General features: G+C 41.9%; 1 protein-coding gene across 1 annotated transcript in view; it reads left to right on the forward strand.

The window, feature by feature from the left end:
- Cad99C (cadherin-99C) overlaps nt 1-27,975 on the forward strand; it is a 529,236-nt gene that overhangs the window by 255,626 nt on the left and 245,635 nt on the right. Inside the window, exon 2 of the mRNA XM_068225294.1 lies at nt 21,061-21,147. Coding sequence (XP_068081395.1) covers nt 21,061-21,147 — 87 coding nt within the window. The remainder of the gene's footprint in view (nt 1-21,060; nt 21,148-27,975) is intronic.

Below are 27,975 nucleotides of genomic sequence, written 5' to 3' on the forward strand. Positions count from 1 at the left end.
TTTACGAACTTCCTTAATCCATTACGTCGTTGTTTTCTTACACAGGTAGTTGAATAACTTTTTGGTTAGCCTGGTTTCGTCCATTCTGTACAAATGTCCGAGAAATAATAACCTCATCTTTTTCATGGTCTGTGAAATTTTCTCCATATTTTTGTATATTTAATTGCTGTTCCGAAGTTTATTATTATTATTATTATTATTATTATTATTATTATTATTATTATTATTATTATTATTATTATTATTATTATTATTATTATTATTAATGTGCGTATGGACCCAATGGATCACGCAAAGCTCTAACGATTCTGTTTACTGAGTTGCCAAACAGCTCCCATCCTTTCTCCGTGGAGCCTTTTTCGTTGTCCTGTCCACTTTGCTCCAGTCTTCTTTTTCACGTCGTTCTCTGGCTGCACTTTCCATCCGTTAATTTTTTTCCTATAGAGGTTTCTGTCCGCGGTGTCAGTTGAGTTCATCTGGGCTTTTTCCAGATCCTTCTTCACTTCCAATACCCAGGGAATATTTTTTAGATGTTCTATATAGGTGAGAATCTTGTGTCAGTCTACTGGCCGGCAGTCTGCGAACGTGCCCATAAAATTTCAGGCGTCTTTAGCGGATGCCTGCTGCAATGTTGGAAAGCTCTTCTGTCACTTTGCGTGATCTCAGTCTATAACCATCTTCTGTTTTTATATTATTATTATTATTATTATTATTATTATTATTATTATTATTATTATTCTTTCTTCGTTATGCCCATTCATAGAGCGCGTTTGAACTTGTTAGTTGGTTTGATGGTTTGTGCCTTCTTATCCTCCCAAAATCTCTTCATGAATGCACTGTGTTGCATCTTGCGTTCTGTCGACCACTTCCTACCAGTTGTCTTTTTTGGTTTCTCCCTAAATTGAAGATTGGCTACTTTTATTCTAAAAGCTCCACGATTTTCCATGATGTCGTCTGTGATATTTATTTCTTGGAGATCCGCCTTAGTTTCTTCTAGCCATTTTATTTTGATCTTCTTTGAGTTGATTACTTTGAATAATCTTTTAGTTAGTCTGTCGCTATTCATTCTGTAGATATGGCCATAGAAATTAAGGCACCTTTTCCGTACGGCATCAGTAAACCTGTCGGTGAAAGAGTAGAGGTCCGCTGTTCTCCTCTTAATCCACATTCCATTTTCTCTCGTAGGACCATAAATTTTCCTGAGAATTTTCCGCTCCTGCTTTTCAATTTCTGTAAGTTTAGAGTGACCACCTAAGCATATGGCTTCTGAGGCATATAAAGCTTCGGGCAATACAACTGTCTTGTAGTGTCGTAATTTTGCATTACGCGATATGACTCTTTTGTTGTAGTAATTCCACGTCAGTCTGTATGCCTTATGTAGTTTGGTGTTTCTTTCTACATTGGCACTACTGTGTAATCCTGATGGTAGTATAATTTCTCGAAGGTATTTGAAGGAGGGCACCTGTGAAATTGTGCCGTTTTCCATCTCTAGCGGAGTTCTTCTGCTATTTTGACGTATTATTATTATTATTATTATTATTATTATTATTATTATTATTATTATTATTATTATTATTTATTATTCGGTAGATAGTGGCTTCAAATTCCACCGTCGGCAGCCCTGAAAATAGTTTTCCATGGTTTCCCATTATCACATCAGGCAAATGCTGGGGCTGTAACTTAATTAAGACCACGAGCGCTACTTTTCAAATCCTAGCGCTTTTCTGTCCTTTCGTCGCCGAAAACTTTTGATGTGTTAGTGCTACTAGCACATTTTTTTTTACATCGTTATGCCCTACTTAGGAGCTCGATAGAACAACTTAGCTGATGTGTTGGCCTTCTCCTCCCAAAATCTCTTCATCCTCTCGCTGAGCTTCTTCCTTCGTTCTTCTGTCCAAGTTATAGTGGCTCTGGTGTTGGGTTTGTCTTCTAACTAATGATTGTCAATTTTGGTTCTGAATGTATATTTGTCCTTTATAATGTCTTCCGAGATGTTGATTTCCTGGAGATCTGTTTCAATTTCACGAAGCCAGCCGTTCTTCGTTTTAGATTATTATTATTATTATTATTATTATTATTATTATTATTATTATTATTATTATTATTATTATTATTATTATTATTGTACCGGGCGGTACACCTCCGCTCCGCTAATTCGAACATTGCGCCAGTTGAAACTCCTCTACTGGAGGAAGCCTGAACTTTAACTACAGTGTTAATTCTCAAGTTTCTCAGAAGATTTTGAAGTGTTCTGAACTGTGTCGTTTTCGATGTATTTTTGTTTTGCCTGTAGTAAGAAGTGTGAACATTCTCTTCTAGATGGCACTACTGAAGGACTACAATTATGCACCCTAGTGAGAAGTGAAAGAACTGTGTTTTTGGAGAAATTTAGTATTTATAAGTTTGTTCCTTACTAAATTTCTTTCAGCTTGTGTTTAAGTTGGCAACGTAAACCCTTTCTTTCTGCCAGTTTTGAAATTGGCCAATCATAAATTTCTGTAATTAATTTTCCACCAATCCGGGTTTTCTTCTTCAATCCTGACATGTAATCTTTTGGTCGTCCAATAAAAAGCTTGTGGGCGGGTGTTCTCATTCATGAAAGGTCTCGAATGTTCCGCGAGGGTATATAAACTGCTGATTTTCGGGTCTCTGCGCCACTTCAGTAACATCTCTCAAAGTGTAAAGTATGTAGCAGGGGGCGGGAAGCGCCTCTTTCTTCGGGCAGCAGTTCAACCAACAGGTAATGGCCGTTTTATAACTTATTTTCTTGCCAGCTCAGCAGTTTAACCCTCGGGGCGGGTTCGAAACCTTTTACCATGTAACTGTCCTCTAAAATGTAAAAGACTCTTGATTTAAATTCCTCCTCTGTAACTACATATGGGGATAGAGAGTGCTTAACCCTCTCGAGCTCCCACTCATATTGCTTTGAGGTGAACTTATTTTCACAACCGTTTCTTCCCTTCTAATGTAATGTAAATCGTTTTCTCATATAAGTCACCTCTTTAGGATGGGATTAGCCCTTGCATTAGCGGCCTTGTGCCAAATAGGTTTTACAGAAATGTATTAGGAGTGCAGTTTCGCCTCCTCTCAAGTTGGTATTTTGGAGGCCATGTAATTGTCCTGTTTCTTCACTGAATAGGCCTCAGTAGGTTGGGTATTTTAACCCCTGTGTTATTGTAATTGGAGGACAGCTTAAAGGTGGAGTTCGGTGTGGCCTTTGATAGGCTTGAATTTTTGCTCTTTCTTAAAAGTTGATTTTGTGTGCCTCGAGGAGGCTTTATTTGGTAATTGGGAGCAAGTGCTCCTGGGCATGATTGGGGTCTTCTGCCCCTTTGTCGAATCTTGTTTTTGGGTAAAGTTGGGCTAATTGCTCAAGAATTGTGAGTCCGGGGCTCGAAGCCCAAATTCTGTAAAAACTGTAATTGTACATTCTTAAATTGTTGATATTCAGCTGTGTTTCTGTTATTCTTGTTATTTCTTGATCTCGAAAAGAAAATATAACCTTGTTAAATTTTGTCTTAACTTTAATTACGTATTTTGAGACCTGTTCACCCCAGCACCTTCTTTCACCCCTAACTACCACGGATAACTCCGTAACAATTATTATTATTATTATTATTATTATTATTATTATTATTATTATTATTATTATTATTGTAGTTCCAACCTACTTGTGAGAGTACTCATAAGAATTAATAACGGAGCATCGAAAATAAATGCTAGAGAATAAGCAAAGTACTTTGAATGCTGTTTTAACATCACTTTAATTGCTCTAGATTTGTAGGAGGCGCTGAAGTGTCAGAAGCTTTGTTCCACAGCAATTCTTCTTTTCTTTTAATGCTGGAAGCCAGTTACATGAACCTGTTGCGTACTCTGAGACAGTAACTGTACGAGAAAGTACGGAGAGTGGTTTAACTGGAAAACGTCCAGCAGGACGACCGAGGCAGTGCCGGCCTGGCATTCTACAAAACCTGGAAATTGCAATTCGTTACCCTGAAAAAGCGTTCGATCGTGCCAAGTGTCAACATAGGCCGGCAGAAGCGGTCCTCGCCATATTTCGGGATAAATACTGAAGAGGAGAAGGAGGAGGATGAAGACGAACAATAAGAAGAATATGAAGAAATAGGCCCTCAATTGCTTCCGTCGTTAGAAACTAACCCACAGTCATGGTTGCAGGAGAAAAGAAACAAGCCGACGCCACGGTGTCATTTAGTTGATGTAGTGAAATGGCGTGTGGCTTTTAGTGCCGGGAGTGTCCGAGGACATATTCGGCTCACCAGGTGCAGGTCCTTTGATTTGAAGCCTGTAGGCGACCTGCGCGTCGTGATGAGGATGAAAATTATGATGAAGACAACACATACACCCACCCCCGTGCCAGCGAAATTAACCAATGATGGTTAAAATTCCCGACCAAAGGCCAGCACGCTAACCATTTAGCCATGGAGCCGGACATTTAGTTGACGTAAAGGAAAGAAAAATCAAAGACTAGACAGTATAGACTACTGTATATAATTGAAAGTGAAAATCCACAGCCTGTCTCCCGTCATTCGACCGAGTCAGGAATGGAATGGATGAAGCCCCCATCTAGCGGCGAGGATAGGAACTACGCTGGCTGCCGAAGCCTGTCGCACTCCTCTGGGGCAATGATTAATGAATGACAGATGAAATGAAATGGTATTGTAGAGTGTTGCTGGAATGAAGGACGACAGGGAAAATCGGAGTAGCCGGAGGAAAACCTGTCTCGCCTCCGCTTTGTCCAGCACAAATCTCACGTGGAGTGACCGGGATTAGAACCACGGAACCCAGCGGTGAGAGGCCGGCGTGCTGCAGCCTGAGCCACGCAGGCTTCTATACTGTATATCATTAAGTGTCCGCCTCTGTGGTGAAGTGGTTAGTGTGACTAGCTGCCACACCCGGAGACTCGGATTCGATTCCCGACTCTGCCTCTAAATTTAAAAAGTGGAACGAGGACTGGAACGGGGTCCACTTAGCCTCGGGAGGTCAACTGTGTAGAGGTGGGTTCAATTCCCACCTCAACCATCCTGGAAGTGGTTTTCCGTGATTTCCCACTTCCCCTCCAGGCAAATGCCGGTATGCTACCTAACTTAAGGCCACGGCCGCTTCCTTCCCTCTTCGTTGTCTATTCCTTCCAATTTCCTCCCCCCCCCCCTCGCAAGGCCCCTGTTCAGCATAGCAGGTGAGGCCGTCTGGGAGAGGTACTGGTCATCCTCCCCAGTTGTATCCCCAACCCAGAGTCTGAAGTTCCAGGACACTGCCCTTGATGCGGTAGAGGTGGGATTCCCCGCTGAGTCCGAGGGAAAAACCGACCCACGGGAAGAAGAAGAAGAAATCATTAAGTTAATGCTACTCAATTTCACTTGGCATTTCTGAATTTGTGTCTGTTCTGGAGGAGATGTTATCTCACCAACCTTCGCGTTGTCCACTCTGAGTTCACTGTCGGTGTCATTCTGTATCGTACTGGAATGCTGGAGGATCGCATTATTTCCACAGCAGGTGTCTAGTAAAGTGACTTAAAAGTGACTTAAGTTGTCTGTTCAAGTTGAAGAGTAGAAGTGGGCGGTTATTTGCACATCTGTCCTTGCTTAGATCACTTCAGATTTTGTAATGAGTAGCCCAAAGTGTGAGAACCTCTGGCTGCTGATTGTGGGCGCAGCGGTTACTTTTGGCACTTGTCCCACTGGGAGCTGGACTGATGCCCGCAAATGCTGGTTGCTAGTTGACTTCCATAAACAATCTTCCATTAATTCACTTCGAGAGTGAACTCCGTTATGGCCTTCTGAGAATGGTAATAGTAAGTATTTAGGGTGTGTTCATGTTCTAATGCAGGGAAGCCTCCGTGGCTCAGAAGGCAGCGCGCCGGCCTTTCACCACTGGATACCGTGGATCAAATCCCGGTCACTCCATGTGAGACTTGTGCTGGACGAAGCGAAGGCGGGATAGGTTTTTTCTCGGGGCACTCCGGTTTTCCCTGTCATATTTCATTCCAGCAACACTCATTTCATCTATCAGTCATTTATATTTTCCCCAGAGGAGTGCGACAGGACTCGACAGCCGGCACATTTCCTATCCTCGCCGCTAGATGGAGCTTCATTAATTCCATTCCTGACCCGGTCAAATTACTGGAAACAGGCTGTGCGGAATTTAATGTTCTAATACAGTAACTACCACTGAGAAAGAAGCAGGAATGGCTTTCTTTCCTTCTTTCTTTCTTTCTTTGGTACTTTTTCCAGTCTCTACCGGGATCACGGGTGTGATGTAGACTTGGTCGAATTTCACGCTCGATGTTCATCCTGATGCCAGCCCTATATGGAGGGATGTAATTCTTTTTATTTATTTATTTACAATTTGATTTATGTCGCACCGATACAGATAGGTCTTATGGCGACGATGGGATAGGAAAGGGCTAGGAGTAGGAAGGAAGTGGCTGTGACCTTGACTAAGGTACACCCCCGACATTTGCCTGGTGTGAAAATGTGCAACTACGGAAAACCATTTTCAGGGCTGCTGACAGTGGGGTTCGAACCCACAATCTCCCGAATGTAAGCTCACAGCTGCGCGACCCTATAGTGTATTGTGTATGAATTTTAAAAAGCACAAAAACCTAGTCCCCGAGCCAGTGGAATTATAGCAGTTCCAGCTAAAAATCAGTCCGATCGAGAATTGAACCTGAGATCCGCCAGTTGCAAGAAATAAAATAGAAATGAATGGAAAAAGTCATTTCGCGATTCCGAAAGGAAGCTGCTAGAAAAAGAGGAACGAATATATATATATATTTTAAGAATGTTATCATGTTTACCTTTCACCGATATTGTGGCTTATCATGTCTCATTTTATTATTTAGTTAGATCCGTCGCTTGGAAAATATAAAAACTTCTGTATCCGCAAAGTGAAGGTGCGTTTCCCAAAATGCCGCATCCCTTGAGAGCTCTTCAGATGGTGTTCTGATACTATGAAAACTGAAATTAAACAGCAGAGTTATTAAGTTATAAAATGAGATTAGAATGTAAACAATTTTAATTATTAATTATGGCGATGATGGAATAGGAAAGGCCAAGGGGTGGGAATTAAGCCTTTATTAAGGTACAGTCCCAGCATTAACTGGTTTGAAAATGGGAAACCACGGAAAACCATCTTCAGGGCTTAATTATGCTAGTGGTAAGTAGGAGTGAAAGTTGAATATAGGTGTTATTCGTTGGAATCTAGAATCAGTAATACCTTCTCATGTTCTAGAATTCCTCATGTACAGCGAATGGAAAAATTACTTCAAATTACTTCCAAGAAGTAGTTCGTGGACAGCAGTTAATAAATGCTCATGCATATGCGACTGACTCTCCAAACTTTGTGTACTGTGTCGCAAGAGCTCGGTCCTTGGTTAGAACCTGCCCATGAGGCAAGTCGCCTGTTCCAAGAATCACTGTTCTGTATTAGACTGTGACATTACGCAATGAACCAAGCAAGTCGCCACGCAATTTGAGTCACGCAGCTATCAGCTTGCATTCAGGAGATAGTGGTTCGAACCCCACTGTCGGAAGCCCTGAAGATGGTTTTCCGTGGTTTCCCATTTTCACACCAGGCAAATGCTGGCGTTGTACCTTAATTAAGGCCACGGCCACTTCCTTTCCGCTCCTAGCTCTTTACTATCCCATCGTCTCCATAAGATATATCTGTGTAGTGCGAAGTAAAACAAATCTATTTAAATAAAATTGTAGGTGGTGCGCTGTCTGTAGTTTTGTTTGTTTGGTCAATTTTTCAGATATTTATCCGTTTTAGGTCAAAGACCGTATCAGTGTCTGTCTGTTTCTTTCCACCATCACGGCGAAACGGCTGGATAGACCTCGACCAAACTTCATATTTATAGTATACTCATCCCGGGGAAGGTTTTGATATGCATAAGATTTTAAAATCTCTGAATAGACGGGGGGTTTAATAGGAAAACCATAACAGTTTTCTTCCAGTTCTTCGTATAATGTTGATTTTCTGTAAAATCAGTGGACTATGTGAAACAACTTTTGTTGTTTTCATAATTACTATTACTATTTTCTGCGGGTATCGTGCTCTGCATTGAGTGACCGACAGACCGACAACGAACCTACAGGTTACCAAGGGCAACGTCTCAGACTGCTTGCCAGCAGGGAAGTAACATATTGCCAGTTTTGTCATCATTCCTGTAAACTCGTGGTTGTTCCTTGGGTAGAAAGCAAGAGAGACGTCAATCGGCCATTCTGTGGGATTCTGGTGGAATACCGTTGGAGGTTACAATCGTCCTTGAATAGCACTAAGGGGCGCTGTTAATATTTGAACAGTACCGCGGAGTGTAGCCCATTATTTCACACCGTAAGATGTTTTCTGGCATTTGCTAAATTTTTACTGTATTCCTATTCTACTTATATTTTTCGCTTTAATTTCTTGCCTCTGCCTTGCCTCTTTAGGCTTAAGTAATAACACTGTAAGTCTTCTTCTTATCTGTTACTTAAGAATCCCTGCGCCTAAATTTCTTCTCTGCTACCGCCTTCTTAATCTCGGTTGTGAATGGTAGTTACCAAGTGAGCCTGCCGTTATAGTAGAAACTCCCGAACTCGATTGTGATTGGCAGTAGGAAATGTAGCTTGCCATTAAACTCATATCATCACAAATTATTGAGGGACCTTTTATTTTTCGATACATCCACTTGGTATTTATTTATTTGTCCTATCCGGCTGTCCTCAGTTTTAATCCTATTTTCTATTAATTTCAACTGTTTTAAATGTATTACTTTCTTCCTTAATTACTCCGTATGTATGTGAGTGCTAATCCCGAAACCTGGACACTCTTTTCTTTGAGGAAAAATTCCAAGCAGTTCAAATGTGTAACTTTTGATCACGGAAAATATGGAAATATGGGTGCAGTTTTAATGACGGTATAGACCTTCGTTCCGGGGTAATTGGTGGCTAAACGGTAAGTCGTATTACAAAAGAGAGAGCACCATCGCCGTTCAATTTGGACAGATCTACAACTTTAGTCCTATCACTTACTGTCGTGTCTCGATTGTTGATACGTTATATAAGGCTACATTTGTCGATTATAATCAAATCTCTCCAACTCGATTGTGACTGGCATTAGGAAAAGGGGCCTGTCTTCATAATGAAAACTCTACACCTCCAGTGTGAATGGCAGTTGCCAAGTGAGCCTGCCGTTATAGTAGAAACTCCCAAAATCGATTGTATTTGGCAGTGGGAAATGTGGCCTGCCATTATACTCAAAACTTCCCCAGTGCATACCTTACATCGGAAACAACGTCTGGCTTCCTCCCTGTTATGTTTCTCGGGATAGCGCTAAGAGACATGCAATTTAATATAATCTTACTCACTGCCTTTACAGTAATTTACGGAGAAATCCGTGTACAATGCAAAATACCGTAGAAAGCACGGGTACATTTGCTAGTTGTGATAAATAAAATGACACAAGTGAATTTTTAAGGACTATAGTTGATTGCAGGAGTATGAATTTGATTTACTTATTTGAAGGAGTGGATACAAGAAAGATCGTTGTTTGATTTTCACGGATTTGTAGATATATGGAAAACAGCCACCTCTCGTTGAGATAAGAACTAGATCAATCTGCTATGAATCGGACATACCAGTGTAATAAAACCATTAGGTGCAAAGACCGAAATGAACTAAGCAATTCATTATTATTTACCTAATCTATTGCACCAAGTAATACGGCAGCTATACAGAATGGCCGGAAAGAACGTGAACCGGGTATATGAGAGTTGTCATTTTATTAGCTGCTGAAGTTAGCCAATCAGATCGCTTCGCTGGCGAATTCAAATGGGCTTTGCGAGGCGGTGTGGATAAATCTGCACGCCGTTTAAGACAGGCTAGAGAGCCACGCCGAGAAATCAGAATTAAACACGAACACAACGTGGGTTTGTGCTGGTGTCACCATAGTGTACTTTCTATAGTGCGATCCTGTCATTTCGGAGGTTCGTGTTCAAATCTCTCCGCTGGTTAAGTTTATCTTCGATTAGTGCTCTGAAGCGGGTCTTAATACATGTGTAGATTTAGCAACACCGCCTCACTAAACCTATTTTAATTCGCCCGCTTGGCGATCGGATTGGATGATTTCAGCAAATGATAAAATGACATAATCGAATTATTTTTTCATATTATTTATCGGTACGATCAACCCTCAAACGCGCATATACCCTGTTCACGTCGTTTTCCGACCATCCTGTGGTATATTGATGATTGCAATGCACAAAACACAATTTCCCTAATTGTGCAGTACTTATATCTACTCTGTAAGCTAATCACTTATGAACTAGAAGAGTAATTTAATGACCGTGAGACCGTTTGCATTAAACACACTGTACACTTCATTAAAGCTACTTTTTCACAATTATTTATTCACTGCGAGGGAGTAAAAAGGTAGGTCCATCCAAGTTTCTTTTCTCTTACTAGAGCTAAAATAAAGTATTTTCTCTTTTTCCTATGAGCAGTAGGAAACATAGTGTTACGAATAAAACGATGTCTGCTTTATCAGTCTAATTTAATGTAGGATAACCAAATTATTTCATCGCTCGCACACACACACACACACACACACACACACACAGTAATTATATTTGAGAGTGGATGGCAACACTTTCCTAATTAGTGGCAATTTACAAAGTCTTTAGTCCTCTCAACACGTCACCAACTGGGCAGTCTTTACCTGGAACGGGGACCCTTCCGAAATTTTGATTGACATGTCATTTTAGTTCGCTTCGCAGACTCAGTTACTCCACTCAAGAACGCCACATACACAGAGATAGTCACGCACATAGCCTGTTAGCAGTCACGACGCTCGACAACTGCTTCTTCGCTCGACTCCAGAGAAGTCCGTCACTTACACAATCATTTTACGTGACTGCTCCTTACAGTAAACTACTCAGCACATATTACTCGGCAAGACAATAACACAGCGCAACTAAACAACAGCGAGCACACAAAATTACTTTCCGTCGTACTACTCCAATACACGACGAGCACTACTTCTGCTTACTCACTCTAACAACAACCACTTCTGTCCAGCTCCACACCGTAACGACAATAAGAACAACACTCCAACACTACGGTCACTGACACAAGTCTGGAGAAACACTCACCACCCACAACGACTCCGACGACAGCCAGAACTACTGCTGTCCAACACAAACTGCCTTGTCCGCGGCTAGCCTTCTTTTAGCATCCCTCCTGGTGTACTGGAATCTTCGCGATGCGGCTAGAGAAGGAATATTCTCGTTTTGTGTTATGGGAGGTCACCAGCCTAACTCACTCATCCCTTTCAGGAAATACCAAGAGGCTACGGCAGGGCTGACGGTCGCTTGAGCGCATAACAATATATTTATATCCAATAACTTTAGTAATTGCAACTAAACATGATTAAATAATTTTGTTTTCACCCTTTTTGCTCTCCTGAAATTTCTCGGCTACGAGTTGTTGTTCTTGTGCCCGGAATTTCTTCAGGTTAAAAGTAATACGTTGTTGAAATCGAGCGTGATAACTTACACCCCACTCTACGTTTAAGAGCCGCCACGGTCCAAATATCTACTAGAGAAGAAATATTCTCGTTTCGTGTTCTAGAAGGCCCACGGGGAAACCAGACGAAAGCACAATCCAATTAGAGGCCGGCTGGGAGGTCCCCGGCCTGATTCATTCATCCCTTCCAGGAAATGCCAAATACCAAGGTCATGTATCTTCTGCAGGTTTATTTTCAAGGTTTTCTACTCGTAATGATGGGATAGATTTAAAAATCCAGGTACTTACCCCAGTTTTAGGGCCGTCTAATTACAGGGACGCACAATTACACACAAAAAGGATACAGATTACAGAGGTTATGAAATTGTATTATTTTATCCATTCCATGTGAAGCATAACACATTCAATTCTCACCTATGGCCAAATTCTGTCTTCTCAATTTTCAGGACGTCCTCTTCAACGGCGTGTCTTCAGGTTTTCTTCGTCCGTTCTCTGCTGCGAGCTCTTGTAGATTTTTAGACAAGCTCGAACATTATTTTGTGGACTCAGATGGAATACCAGCTTCATCAATGTTGAAGATTTAAAAAAAAAATTTTGAACTTCATCGCTACAACTTTGGTCAAGTTGGCGGCAGGATTATACTGTGTCCTTTAGATTCGACACCCGATAGTATGAACGCAAAATTCAACAAGTCAATTCGTAATGAATAAGAAACATAGAGAATTGTAGCTGGCTAAATGGTCGATCGGATTCGCATTGATATTGTTATATTCTTAGCAATTATGCATCTGGATGTGGTTGATGTTGGCTGATATTCGAAGTACGGGATTTGTTTTCTACCCATTTCAACTTGCTTACCACACACATTGAAAGGCTGAAAAATCAGGAATGAACATCAAAGGGAATTTCACAGCCAGTCCAAGACGCATAGTGAGATCTGTGAGATGTGCAGTTCATACAATGCAGTTAGCTGTAAATGACGTTACGGCAGCAGCTCAATTAAAGTTAGCTGTGTGCGACCACCACGTAACGAAACAGCAGACCGCACAGTTCAGTGCTTACTTCAACAAAACAACAAGCAGGAGATCAGAAGAAGCACCTCTGTACCATGTAAATGTAATGACTAGGACTAGCAGAACTATAGTACTTCAATCCCTTCTTAAGTATTCAGGTTTTACTCTTCTAGTTTTGGATGCTTTTACTAGTATTATACCGGTATAGCTATCTGAGATTGCAAACTATCTGGAGAAAGTGCTGAATTTACTCAATAAAACGCAATAAATAATAATGTTATTGATGAGATAGTAGGTTCGAACCCCACTGTCGGCAGCCCTGAAAATGGTTTTCCGTGGTTTCCGATTTTCACACCAGGAACATGCTGGGGCTGTACCTTAATTAAGGCCACGGCCGCTTCCTTCCTACTCCTAGCCCTCTCTTGTCCCATCGTCGCCATAAGACCTATCTGTGTCGGTGCGACGTAAAGCAACTAGCAAAACTAGCAAAGAACATTAACTATTTTTGCGGTTTGGGAACGTCGAGATGCCGCAACTTTGTTTCCCAGGAACAGAGACCGTATTGTTACAGAAAATATCGGTTAAATACCGGTGTTATATAAGATCACCTTTACTACCCTGTCGGACTGCCCCATTTCTGGATACGTGTGTTTTGTATGTTTCTTATTAAGAATTAATTGACTTGGTGAAATGAACTTATACATTTAAGCCCCCGAATCGGAGAAATTAACCAGACAAAGTTAAAATCACCGACTCGACCGAGAATCGAAACCGGAGCCCCTTGAACCAAAGGCCAGCACGCTAAACATTTAGCCATGGAGCCGGACGAGATTATCTTTCGTTATTGGGCTGCTCGGCTAGACTTATAAGTCGTCGAAGGTCGCCGTGACCACACGGTGTGTAGGAAGGCGGATGTGCACCGAGGAAAGTTCTGGTGACTAACTGTACTTTACTTCCATCTCATCAAGGTTTGGGAGATGAAAGCGAGGTTCTTGTTCTTACTCACTCTTTTTACCTGGAATTTGCATAGTTCACCGCAAAATTTCACGTTGGCTCGTTGCTCGACCTTTCTGTCGATGATGAAATCGCAGACTACAACACACATGTGTTCACAGAAACACTAGCATAACAACTCCCTACGTTACCACAGCGATGTCTTCTGGCAAACTGCCTTTTCAAGGTTGAAGGTCACTATAACGGCTAGCGTAACGCTGTTCTGCCGTCTGTTGGCGCACTACCAGATAGTCCGAGAATGTGGGTTCGAACCCACTAACTCCCGAATGCAAACTGATACTTACGTGAGCAAACCGGGCAGCCACTTGCTCGGTGTGTTGAATTGGTCGTGGCGTCGACCTCTGCAGATCTTTTGCCACTACTTTCACCATATTATAGGAACCTGCGTGTAAGTGTAATTGCGGAAGTATAGACTGTTGAATGTGAGAAAAGGAAGGTTAAGGACAACACAAACACCCAGTCCCCAGGCCAGGGATATTAATCATTGACAATTAAAAACCCCTGTCCCGACCGGGAATCGAACCCGGGGCCGCCGGGTGACAGGCGGACGCGTTGCCTCCTGCATCGCGGGGCTGGACTTTCCTCTAACTTACATAGTTTTCAAAATGTGAATTCTATTTATTTTTTCTAGAAACTGCAAGGATGCTAACGAATGATACGTTTACATCGACAATCGAAAATCACTATAAAAACCTCTCGACATTAGCTTACATACGCACTGATAGAACAATAAATTTCAGAGATTTATTTTAAACGGTCTGATAATATCCCAGAGTGGGAAGTGAATGCGTGACTTGAAATCTCCATGCAAATGTGGCCACGAGTTTGCTGGCTTTTTCAGGAGGAGTTGAATCCCACCTCGTCCCAAACCCATCCATACCGCGAAGTATTCCTTCTCAGCCGTTACAACCGGCTGCACGGTTATTTTATATACAACCCGAGGCGTACATACACACCTTAGTAACTCCTGTGGAATAACTTCCGTTCAGAAACGCTGAAACCATTTATCTGAGCGTTGAAAATGCATTTCATCATGGAAGTGTAATTTACTCTATCATTAATACAGACATTACATGCATCGTCTTCCATAACCCACATACCGCTACAGTTGAGCAATCTGATATTTCACTGGGTGCCTTTGGTTATGTTCTACGAACAGAATTTGCCATTTTTTGAGGGATGCAGTATTTTTATATCCGTCTCTTGGCACAGGCCAGAGCAAAGTGTAGCTTCCACCGAAGTCCCAGTCTCATCCATGACTGTGACAATATGGAAGCTGCTGGGGTATGGGTGGTGCTGAGTAATGACATTTGGAGCACAACTAGTGTCTGAGTGTTATGAAAGGTGTTGCTCATAGGATCAGTCGTGCTGCAGTGGCACCTTCTGGTCCAGTGAGGAAAGCAATGGCAGACTACCTCACTCCTCATCTTGCCTAGTACGCCTCATTTGGGCTCTGCCATCGGTTTTTGCAGTTTCCCTATAACTAGCATAACCTTTGGTGGTGCTATTTGAGGATCCAACCAGCCTCTGGGCTGATGACCCAACAGACAGACATTATTAGCCTATTTTGGCCAGAGTGGAAAGCACTCGTGTTTTAATACCGTTCGTTCTTATCTAGTCGTTCTAACAAACATTTGTGCACCGTTGGACTGAAATGAAACGTTATTAACATGATGGTACATAGAAAAGGAATAGATTACCTTACTTTTGGTTCAGGATAATGTATTACCCACCTACAACGCAGAATAAGATCACCTGTTGTACCTTGTTGAACTACCTCATTTCTGGATACGTGCGTTCATACTGTGGGGTGTCGAATCAAAAGGACACACGGTATAATCCTGCCGCCGACTTGAAACAATTCAACATTGATGAAGCTGGTATTCCATCTGAGTCCACAAATGTTCGATGAGTGACAAATCAGCTGACAGAACAGGTCAAAGAAGAGTAATTACCACGTCGGAAATATTCCTGGTACACCCGAGTGTATATGACCGTAGGTCATCTAGCTGGAGAGGGTCCTGCACACCCAATCCGAAAATGTAGCCGTGTAGGTATATACTCTCACGTTACTACCACTAACAAATGCAGATCATATTACGCCATAGCTCTCCAAACCATCGCACTAGTTATAGGGGGTTGGGTGAGGCTGTAGAGTGAGACACTTTGCGGTCCACGAACCCAATCGTCGCAGGACCACCGTTCGAGTTTCTATCCTTTCCGAATCATAATGGAGACAGCTATGTTACGGACGTACATTAGTCTTTTATCCGTGAGGTATGGTTATTTAAGGGATTTTCTTGCCAGTGGTTTAAGTCTCACTACCTCGCACAAGTTTCTGGTGGCTTTGGGATGTGAAAAGGCTAGGACTGGTAAGGTAGTGGCCGTGCACTTAATCAAGTATTTACGTATTATAAAAACGAGAAACCGTGGAAAATTGTCATCAGGGATTCCGACAGTGGGTTTCGAATCCGCCATCTCCTGAAGGCAGGCTTACAGCAACACGTATCTAACTCGGCAGTTATGAGTCTGCATGACTTCGAATATAATAATATTAATTTTACGTCCTAAACTACTACCTTTACGACTTTAGGACACGTCGAGATGCCGGAATGTTGCCCCGCTGGATTTTTTCATAGGCGTATTTGTGTACCTTCATATACTATTGGACTGAGCCAGGATCGAACCTACCAACTTAGACTCAGAAGACAGTGCGAGACTCTCTCTGAGGAGGATTATTCACAGAACCCGATAATCATGAATTCTCTTCCGGTTTAGAACCCACGATACGAGACCTAACTAGTGAACTCAACTGACAGAAAATTGAGTCCTGGGGCTCGAACCCGAATTATCGCCAGGACTACCGTTTGAGAATCTGACTATGCTGAAATACAATGTGAGAGCCGATGACCTAGAAGTTAGGCCCTTTTAAAAACAAGCAAACAAGAAATACAATGTGAACTGATTGTATTAGGGACGCATATTATTATTTTTTAATCACTCATTAATTATAATCTTTTCTGGCTTGGAACTAAACTTGTACTATTTACTCCGCGACATTGGGTCTAACTAGCGAAAACTCCACTGATATTATGAATAAACTGAAGTGAGGTAGTGGACAGGTACAAAACTAAGAGCGTGGGGAGAGGAAATGAGATGCTAGCCGCGCGGTCGTGCTGGCAATTAGCGAAACGTTAGTATCGAATATGGCAGAGTGGGCAGTTAGCCTCAAGCGGCAGTTCTGTGGGTAATGATGCGGTCCATCACTGAACAGGGGCTACACCTGCATAATCTGCATGGCGTGTAATTGGTGAGAATGAGTTAAGGATTCTAGCATCTAATAAGGTACAGGTTGTTGTCCTCGGCCAGCCCAACAGTCAGCGCGATCTTAAGCTATGCTTGTTCGCTGAATCAGAACAGGTGTCGGCCAGTGGAACGACGTTTAACTCCGGGCCAAGAATTTGAGTTTGAGTGGGGGTAGGAAGTTGCTTTTATTGAGGTTACTCCATTGCTGCTCTTATCCCAGGTTTTAAACCTGTTAGGCGCAGCGCTAAGTGTTACTAACTGGCATACATTTTTTGACATGCGCGTCATATAAGGAAAAATTATCTCTGTCTTGAGCACTGGGAGGAATTCCCCGCAGGGAGAGGGAAGATTAAGAAACGGTAAATTTTAATTTTATACATATGATCCCCAGCTTAATCGGTTACTTAAAAAAACCGTATCCCCTATTTTCTCATTTTCGTTTTATTTAAAAAAAAACAGGTTGCAACGTAGACTCACAGTTCTACGTAGAATACTGCTAGTCTTACGCATAAAATGGACATGGATTAAAAAAATGAAGATTACCAGCCCAATGAAGGGGAAAATAATGGTTATAATTGGAATATTACAGACAGGAGGATGCGAAGAAAAGAAAGACCATTTCAGAAACATTTCTATGAAGTTTCATAACAACACTTTTTTTAGTTTCCCGGCACAATTTATTACTATTTATGTATATCATTTTGAGTTGATAAACAATAAAATTTTAAAAATATTGTTTTAAATGTAAGTCACTTTATAAATGGAACCAGAATGCGTTGTTTATTAAAATACAATGATAAAAAGATCATCATTACTTTTTGGAATCACGTATGCCATGAACATTTAAACCATTGTGGCAGAAGTTGTAACATTGTATACAAGTACCTTACATGCTTCCCTGACTTCTTTACTCAACAGGTACCTTAAGAACTATGATACCTTTCAGTGGCACAAGCCACTGTTAGTATTATATGTTTTCTTTTTTTCTTTTCTTCTTTCTTTCTTAATCAGTCTACCGCCCAGGGTTAGTTTTCCCTCAGACTCAGCGAGGAATCCCATCTCTAGCGCCTCAAGGGCAGTGTCCTGGAGCTTCAGACTCTGGTTAGAGGAATACAACTCACGAGGAGGACCAGTACCTTACCCAGGCGGCCTCACCTGCTATGCTGAACAGGGGCCTTGCGGGGGGGATGGGAAGAGGGAAGGAAGCGGCCGTGGCCTTTACTTAGGTACCATCCCGGCATTTGCCTGGAGGAGAAGTGGGAAACCACGGAAAACTACTTCCAGGATGGCTGAGGTGGGAATCGAACCCACCTCTACTCATTTGACCTCCCAAGGCTGAGTGGACCCCATTCCAGCCCTCGTACCACTTTTCAAATTTCGTGGCAGAGCCGGGAATCGAACCCGGACCTCCGGGGGTGGCAGCTAATCACGCTAACCACTACACCACAGAGGCGGACTCTTACAAATGTACTGGACATTATTAATAATTCAGTGTTTTCGTTTTCCCACAAGTGTATAATTCTTGACTTACGGGGCTTAAAAATAACCCACTCAATTCTTTAATTCTGAGTAGTACATTGAGACGAATACTAAAATAAGAATGATAAGGATTTTCATGTTTCATTGTTGTTATAATGATCATTATTTCACACATTGATTTAATGCATCATGCATGTTATCTGTGCTGTGGTAACCTCTTCATAAAAGAACATAAGTTTTTAGTTGTATGTGTTCGATTTGAGGTCGCGTAACTGTGAGCTTGCATTCGGGATATGGTGAGTTCGAATTCCACTGTCGACAGTCCTGAAGATGGTTTTCCATGGTTTCCCATGGTTTCCCATTTTCACACCAGGCAAATGGGCTTGTACTTCCATTATGGCAATGGCTGCTACTTTAGAAATTCTAGCTCTCTCCTGTCCTTGTGTCGAAAATACTCTTCGATGTGTTAGTGCGACATTACACCACTAGCAAAAATGAGTTTTACGCCCAAAGTCTCACGCGTGCAAATCGAGGCGCAAGAGCTCCGTGCACTGTGCATCGGTCCCGCTCGGTTCGCCTCGTCTCTGGGCTACTCGGCTAAGCTCGGCTCAACTCGGCTCGGATGTGGAACGCTACGGAGCAAGTGAGGAAGAGGGAGACAGGCGGAGCGAGCGAGACAGGCGTGGGGAAAGAGATAGACAGCGCTATTGCTCCAAATCGAGGAGTGGGGGTCTGCACTCTGGCCAACCAAGCGAAGTAGTCTTTTGCACCGTGCACAGTGCATGCACCTGCACTCTGAGAGGCCCTGCTATATCGTGATCATAACCACCGGACTCAAGTTTTAGTAGCTTCTGAACCACGGTCATGTGAAAATTCCACCTGCGTTGATTGGGATTCGAACAGGGGCCCACAACATTTTGAGAAACAGTGACGTAGGCACGAGTTAGATAAAAGAGATGATAGAAAAGGAGGAAATAATAGAACTGATGGACAGGTTTTTCAACAATGAGGAAGTATGGTTAATTCGATATGCCAGCATTGCGATAGAGCTTGTGGTTTAAATACTGGTTTCTTTCTGTCTAAGAACACATGATCGGTAACATCGATGTACTCGGAAGACAATTCGTCGCTGCTATGCCCAAACCGCGAATGTGACAATGTTCTTCCTATCTATTATTTCCCTTAAGATTCGTCACGCCTCTCAGCCAAATATGAATATGCACTCCATCACAACAATTTTCGTTGAGGTAATTTTCCTATTCGCGCGTGAAAGGAAAATGAACCTTACTGTACGTACTGTATGGATGTATGTTTGCATGACATATTTATCCTCCCGCAGAGTATGATGTATTTAAGGTCCATTTACTTTTATGAGGCGCATAGGAAAATGAACTCAAAGAACATTGTTCTGATGAACTGTGTATCAATATGTGGCTGGGAGGCGTGACCAGTCTTAATGGAAATAATGGATAGGAAGAGCATAGCACATTCGCGGTTTTTGCATAGCAGCGACAATTGTTATACAATGAGTTTCTCTCATCGGTTGGCCGGCAGGCGCGCCCAGCTTATCTGCCTCCCGTTGACTCGTCACTCCCCGCTCCGTGGCATAGCAACAAGGGCGGCACTTTGCTCACTTAATCCGTGTATGACACGGGATAACAATTAAAACTAAGAAAATAAGAATTAAGAAAATACGCTCGTACCTTATGACAGGAGATGTTGGAAATGTTCTCCTCCTTCATCCACACATTTCTGACAACGTCTTAGGAAACACGCATAGGTTCTTCTTCCGTAATTGAGGCTAATTTTCTCTCCTGATATGCTTCGTAACTCTCCATGCTGAGCTCTTCGAAGCCCCTGTTTCCTGTCCAAGTTGTTGTCGAGATTTTGTAAGCGCATGTTCTAATTTTTCTGCGATTTCGTTTACTTTCATTAAGCGGACGTGTTTTAACCCTTCGCTTCTTATCGAGTAAAGAACCCCTTTCTCTCAATTTGTTTACGAGTTTCCTCACGGTTTCTCCACATGGAGGGCGTACATCTGGAAATTGTGTTACAAATCGCCTAATGGCTTTTCTGCAAGACTGTTTCAATTATCGAACATAAATACACTTTCCTCTACTGTGTACACACGTGGAGGTATTATGAGAATTATACCCCGAAGTAACACTTTACAATTCGAGAACAGTTGCAGCGACAGATCAACACTTAATAGGCCGTGCGGTTTGGGGCGCGCAGCTGTGAGCTTGCATCCGGGAGATAGTGGGTTCGAATCCCACTGTAGGCAGCCCTGAACAAGGTTTTCCGTGGTTTCCATTTTCACACCAGGCAAATGCTGGGACTGTGCCTTAATTAAGGCCACGGCCGCATCCTTCTAACTCCTAGTCATTTCCTATCCCATTGTCGCCATAAGACCTATCTGTGTCCATGCGACGTAAAGCCACTACCAACACTTAATACATGTTCTAAGCACGGACCTGAACTGCGAAGTGCGGGCATTCCCGTGCTGTCTCTGCGCTGTGTAACGGGAAGTGATGAGTCAACCGGAGGCAGCTAAGCTGGGCGCGTCTGCCGGCTAACCGAGAAAGAAACTCACTGTACTTACGAGCGAGTGTATACGTGTGATGATGTTGATGTCTGTCACACAGGATACTGTATCAGATATAAATTTTGTACGATGGATTTAGAATGTAGAAATTCGATGACTAATGTTGTCTTGTTTGTTGCAGGTCTTGCCATGACAACGGGACAGCTCTTGTTACGCCTGGTGGCCACTCTTCTCTTAGCTAGTACGCATCTTCATGCCGCCAAACCGGGTAAGTTCATAAATTGAATAATAATTTTGAGAACCACGATAGTCAATTTAAGTGAATGAGACGGTAAAATGTATCAAGTCAACTAGACAAGCAATCCTGATCTGCATTTAGGGCAGTCGCCCAGGTGGCAGATTCCCTATAGGCTTTTCTTAAATGATTGCAAAGAAATTGGAAATTTATCGGACATTTCCCTTGATAAATTATTCCAATCCCTTACTCCTAATCCTATTAATGAATATTTCCCTCACTTCGTCTTCTTGAATTCCAACTTCATCTTCATATTGTCATCTTTCCTACTTTTAAAAACACCACTCAAACGTATTCGTCTACTAATGTCATTCCACGCCATCTCTCCACTTACAGCTCGGAACATACCACTTAGTCTAGCAGCTCGTCTCCTTTCTCCCAAGTTTTCCCAGCCTAAACTTTGCAAATTTTTTGTAACGCTACTCTTTTGTCGGAAATCACACAGAACAAATCGAGCTGCTTTTCTTTGGACTTTTTCTAGTTCTAGAATCAAGTTATCCTGGTGAGGGTCCCATACACTGGAATCATACTCTAGTTGGGGTCTTGCCTGAGACTTATATGGCCTCTCCTTTACATCTTTACAACAATCCCTAAACGGAGTCCTTCTGTTAGCTCACTGTTTCACTAATTGTATTTAAAGTTATCGACAAAATAGTATCCACTACTTTTTACAGTTCAATATTCTTCTTTAGCTCGCTGTGAACTGAATTCTCATTTCTTCGACGTGTGATCGTGCTGTAATTTCATTACATTTTTAGAATAATAATCGTTAAGAACAAAATGGTCCACCTCTATGGTGCCGTGCTTAGTGTGATCAGCTGCCGCCCCCGGAGACCCGGGTTCGATTCCTGGTTCTGCCACGAAATTTGAAAAGTGGTACAGGGACTGGGACGTGCCCAACTCAGCCTTGGGAGGTCAGCTGAGTAGAGGGGGCGTTCGATTCCCACATCAGCCATCCTCGACGTGGTTTCCCCCACTTCTCCTCCAGGCAAATGCCGGGATGGTACCTAACTTAAGGCCACGGTCGCTTCCTTCCCTCTTTCTTGTTTGTCCCTTCCAATCTCCCCCCCCCCCTACAAGGCCCCTGTTCAGAATAGCAGGTGAGGCCGCCTGGGCGAGGTACTGGTCCTCCTCCGGAGTTCTATCCCCAAGACACTGCCCTTGATGCGGTAGAGGTGGGATCCCTCGCTGAGTCCGAGGGAAAACTAACCCTGAGCGGTAGACTGATTAAGAAAGAAAGAAGAAAAGAAAAAAAGATATAATACTGATAGTGGCTTGTGCCACTGAAAGGTATCATAGTTCTTAAGGTACCTCGCTGAAACTACGATTTGCGATTGAGTTGTAGCCGTTGAAACTCTCTGGACTCAATTACTCTCAGGTGAGTTTCTTAGGGTCAGCCATTTCTACGGGACGTCTTCTAGTAGACATAACCGTATAATGATTTGTATATTCATGTTTGTATAGCGAAGGTAAATCTGTAAGTTTGTAAGTTATAGCTATAGCTCATCGTCATTTCACACAAAGCTGATAGTCGGAACATAACATAACACTAACAGGCTACTACTTCCGCTTTAAACTTTTCACACCAGGAAAATGCTGAGGCTGTATGTTAATTAAGACCACGGTCGCTACCTTCCCAGTCCTAACACTTTCCCATCCTTCCTTCGCCGAAAATCTTCGATGTGTTAGTGCGACGTTAAAATTACTAGAAAAGCCCTGCTTTAAACTGACAATTCTCCAGTTATAGCGCCAGTAACGATGCTACCAACTACCATAGGGTACGTGCCAGAAGGCCTACCCGACGTAAGATCATGAAAGTACCTGAAGAAAATCATGTAGGAAAATCGGTAATCCTATAAAAGTTACTATTTTCTGAGGATCTTCGTGTTGTCCGCTTTAAAATGAAGAGTTGGTCATGAAAATCTGTTCTGCCTTTTTCTCAGAATATATTCCCGAAAGCGGCCTGTCAGTACATATCCTCTCTGTATATATGGTGTATAGGTTATTATAATATACAAGCCATGATAAATGAAGTTAAGTAATGTAGTGGAACAGTAGTTGAAAAAAAAAACACTTATCACTTGACTATGGTGGACTGCTGGCCTTCTGAGCTCAAGTTGGTGTGTTCAATCTTGACTATGTTCGGTGGTATTTGAAGATATTAAAGTAGTTAGAGGGACGCAAATCCATTATTATTATTATTATTATTATTATTATTATTATTATTATTATTATTATTATTATTATTATTATTTCTGGAAGTTAGGCATGTCACGTGATCTCTTAGATATTCTGGCTCCTTTGCAAGGTTTCGCGACGTGTAACTAATATGTTTTTAATTCCCTAAAATCGACTCTGCGCTCAGCAATTCATCCAATACTAAGAATGAAAGCAAGGGTAAAGCAGCAGTTGGTTTGTAAGGAGATGATTACGGACGTGTTAGATCCGTACGCCTTTACATATGTAAAAAATACTGACCCGCAACACATATTGAAAATAATTTGCTTGTTCGTAGAATGTTCAACCATGAGGATACATATTATCATCTAAGCTAATATTTTTGGATGCATCACGTGCGGATGATCATAGCTATTTCTGCCGTATGCTTACTGGATAGGAGTAGTATAAAGTTATCATCGAAATTAATCTTTTGGCAACAGTTCCTCCAGTTTCTGAAGTGATCATAGATTTGTTGAATGGTTGGAACTATTTGTTCAACTAAAATTTAGCATGATTATTCTATTAGTTTTAAAGAAATATTATGGAAAACTTGGTAAACTGTAATACGACAAATAGAAGAAATTACTGCTTTCTCCATTGCCTTGTTTCTGTGAACATTGTGGAGAGTGTAAGTGCAACAATGTCGTGTGATTATGATTATCGATGTGTGTAGCACTTAAAGGTGCTAAATACGCCACTCGCGTGTCAGTAAATTTACTTACATGTAAAGGAACTCCTTTGGGATAAAAGTTCGGCACCCCTGCGTCTCTGAAAACCGTAAAAGTAGTTAGTGGGGCGTGAATCAAGTAACATTGTTAGCAGTGATAAGCACTACATCTAGTACATCAAAACTTCTGTACTGTTGTGGCCATAAATGAGAATCTCGGGCCATACTATGAGCAGGGTACCACAGATCATACAATAACACGGCTTATCAGACAGTTTCTGTGCACATACCTAAGCATCTATCAAATCGTTCGTTTCAATCAGCAAACAATCATTGTCTTTCAGAAGAAGTGGTATGCACTGCTGCAAGGGATTTAGGTATGTTATTTGGTATGTTGATATCAAAGTTTATAAACGTAGAATTTGTTTGCCTTTAGGTAAGTTAACGTTGACTTTGGTTATGTGGGAATCGTGAGCGTCTTATTCGGGAGACTCGCCCGAGGCTCTCGGGTCGTGCGTGCTGCATGCTACGTAAACAAAAGCCTGCTGTGTTGCGTTGTTTTGTGGCATCATAAGGGAATTTCTGACTTGGAGGAAACAATTCCGCCATGACTCCGTACGTTTGAAAAAATTGGAAGCATATGGTTTACTGTAGATTATTTCCAACCCTTTCTTTGGTAGTTAACAACAGGTTTTCTAATACAATGCTCGTACAGTAAAGTGCTTAATATTAGTCATAATGTTACGTACATATTCATTCGGCACTGGTATGACTTTCAGCATTCAGATGCTGGTGATTACTGTCTTAAACCTGTAATGTACAACTTAGATACCGAGTACGTAATAATTATATTTAAACTAGAGTTAAGGATGACGGAACTCGATAGCTGCAGTCGTTTAAGTGCGGCCAGTATCCAGTATTCGGGAGATAGTAGGTTCGAACCCCACTGTCGGCAACCCTGAAGATGGTTTTCCGTGATTTCCCATTTTTACACCAGGCAAATGCTGGGGCTGTACCTTAATTAAGGCCACGGCCGCTTCCTTTCCACTCCTAGACCTTTCCTGTCCCATCGCCGCCGTCGGTGCGACGTAAAGAAACTTGCAAAAGTTAAGGATGAAATGTCCCCTCGGGACATTATTCGTAACAATATGTGTGGTGGCTGTGGTGATTATTGTTTTAAGATAAAGTACAACTAGACAACCATCCTCTATATAACACTAATGGGAGAGTGAAAAATAGAAGGGATCAGACACTTCGAAAGATGAAGATATTTGCTAAAGAAAGACAAGGGCCACGAAGGGCGTGAAAATTAAAGACTCTCTAGGCCTAAAATGCTCTAATACCGTCGGGGTCGGAAAAGAGCAAGAGTTGACCAAGGGGGGTCGAATAGGATAGATGAAAGTGAGGAGCCTGGCACAAGTAAGTGGAATCAATGCCAGGACTCATCTAAAGGCTTCGCGGTCGCTAACCTACGCTCCGAAGATAAAAACCCATGGGGCCCGTAATAGTGTGTTTGGAAATGTCACATAACCACGAGTTCACATAATGGAAAATAACAGAATTATTGAAACAGATTTGAGATGTCGTGCATCTGAGGCTCATTTGTGTGTATTAATGGGTTAAAGGACCAAACAACGACATTTAGTCTGCAATATTCTGTTAGCGATTTAATCGTCTATATCATGCTATATTTTCAGGTAGCATTAATGACTCGTATGCTTTTTGGTCTCATGCCATGTAACTATTAGTAACGGGTGTTTAGTGGTGGCCACTATTGTTTTACGGGCAAAAATGAGGCCATATCTGCCTTATCATTCAGTCTGTAGTCGGCTGAGTGGCTGAGACGGTTGAGGCGCTGGCCTTCAGACCCCAACTTTGCAGGTTCAATCCTGGCTCAGGCCGGTGGTATTTGAAGGTGCTCAACTACGTCAGCATCGTGTCGGTATATTTACTGGCTCGTAAAATAACTCCTGCGAACTGAATTCCGGCACCTCGCCCTCTTCGAAAACCATGAAAAATTAGACAGTGCGATGTAAAGCAAATAACATTATTATTATTATTATTATTATTATTATTATTATTATTATTATTATTATTATTACTATTATTATTATTATACGTTTATGGCCATTAGAGACCACACTAAGCAACATTTACACATTTTTAGAAGCTTTCTTTGCAGCCCAGTATGGTTGCATTCTCTCACTGGCAGCCTGTCTCCTTTCTGCTGTCCACCCGATGTTCTGTTCTTCTTATTCTTCGTCTTCTAGTCCACAAAACCCTTAAAGTTATTGATCTGGTGTCGGTACTAGGTTCTGTTCACAATGTCTTCACGATTAGGTCCAATTATTTTTCAGACTGTTCCTGACTTTCCTAGACCACTTATTTCATGTCTTAGGTCTACTATCGAGTATGGTAAAACATTTCTTAGTCACCCGCTTGTCTTCCATTCTAAGTAGATGGCCATAGAACTTGAGTCGTCGCTTCTTGATGGATTCCATCAGTCGTTCGCAACCTATATTGTCCAGCCACGATATTTGGACCTATTATCTTTCAAAGGATCTTCCTCTCACACTTCTCAGCTTCTCTCAAACCAACCTTTCCAGTAACTCGGAGGCATTCACTTCCATAGAGACTGTACCGGGAGGTACACCTCTACGCCGCACATTTAAATCTTGCGCCTAAAATAACTCCTCTTCTGGAGAAATCTTGAACTGAAAACTACACCTACTTAAACCGTTACTCAGAAGATGTCACTACAGAAATCTAATGAAATTTTGTTATTTTGAAGTTTCATGTACTGTATGAAATTCTACGTGTTTTGTTTACCATTTATCAAGAAGTTGGGACTTTCTTCAACAGAGGTCACTGCTAAAAAACTATGATCATGCACCCTGGTGCGAAGTGGAAGAACTTTGATTTGAAGAAGTTTTGAATTCCTAAGTTCTTTTCTTTACTAAATTATGTTCATTCATTTTTGGGTTGGCAATATTGATCTTTTCTTTCCGCCTGTTTTGAATTTAGCCAATCATGAATTTCTGTAATTAATTTTCCGCCTATCACAGGCTTCTTCCTCGATTCTGAGTGTCCCTTTTGATGTTAACCAATAAAGTGAGAGGGTGTGGCTAGTTTATTCATGAAAGGTCTCGAACTTTCCCCGAGGGTTTATAAACTGCGGATTTTCGCGTCTCTTAGCCATTTGATCGTCATCTAACTTAGTGTGTGTGTCAAGCGGGAGGCGCCTCTTTCATCAGGCAGCAGTTCTTCAGCAAAGTAATGGCCAATTAACATCTTTATTTCTTGCTAGCTCTGCAGTTTAACCCGAGGGAGAGGTCCGAAACCTTAACTATGTAACCTACTTTTCAGTAAATGTAACTTCTGCCGGCTTTTGTAATAAGTTCATAAAACTTTAACTGTAAATCGGGGATAGAGAGTGATGTAACCTCTCGAGCTCCCCTTCATATTGGTTTGAGGTGACTACGTTTTGTAACCGGTTTTCTTCTTTTCCGTAATGTCTTAAATGTTCTTTCGTATACGAGTCACTTCCATAGTTTGGGAATAGCCCCTGTTTCATCGGCCTAGTGCCCCTTAGGTTTTTAGAATGCATATTTAGGAGTGCAAGTACACGCCTCCATTCAATTTGTGTTTCGGGCCATTTACTTAACCTGTTCTTTTCCGCTACGGCCCAATAGATTGGGTACTAGACACCCCTGTTTCAAATTTGTAAGTTGTACCTTGATGGCAAGTGATTGTAATTTTCTGATATCGCCTTGAATAGACTTGGAAAACGGAGAACACGTTAGATCTTTTTCAAGTGTTGTAAAAGTGCCTCTAGGAGGCTTGATATTGTAAATTACGGAGCTGGTGCTCCATTGTATTAGGGGATTTCTGCCCTTGTAAAATTGTGCTCTTTG

This window comes from Anabrus simplex, chromosome 1 (assembly GCF_040414725.1).
Source record: "Anabrus simplex isolate iqAnaSimp1 chromosome 1, ASM4041472v1, whole genome shotgun sequence".
NCBI classification, from domain to species: domain Eukaryota; kingdom Metazoa; phylum Arthropoda; class Insecta; order Orthoptera; family Tettigoniidae; genus Anabrus; species Anabrus simplex.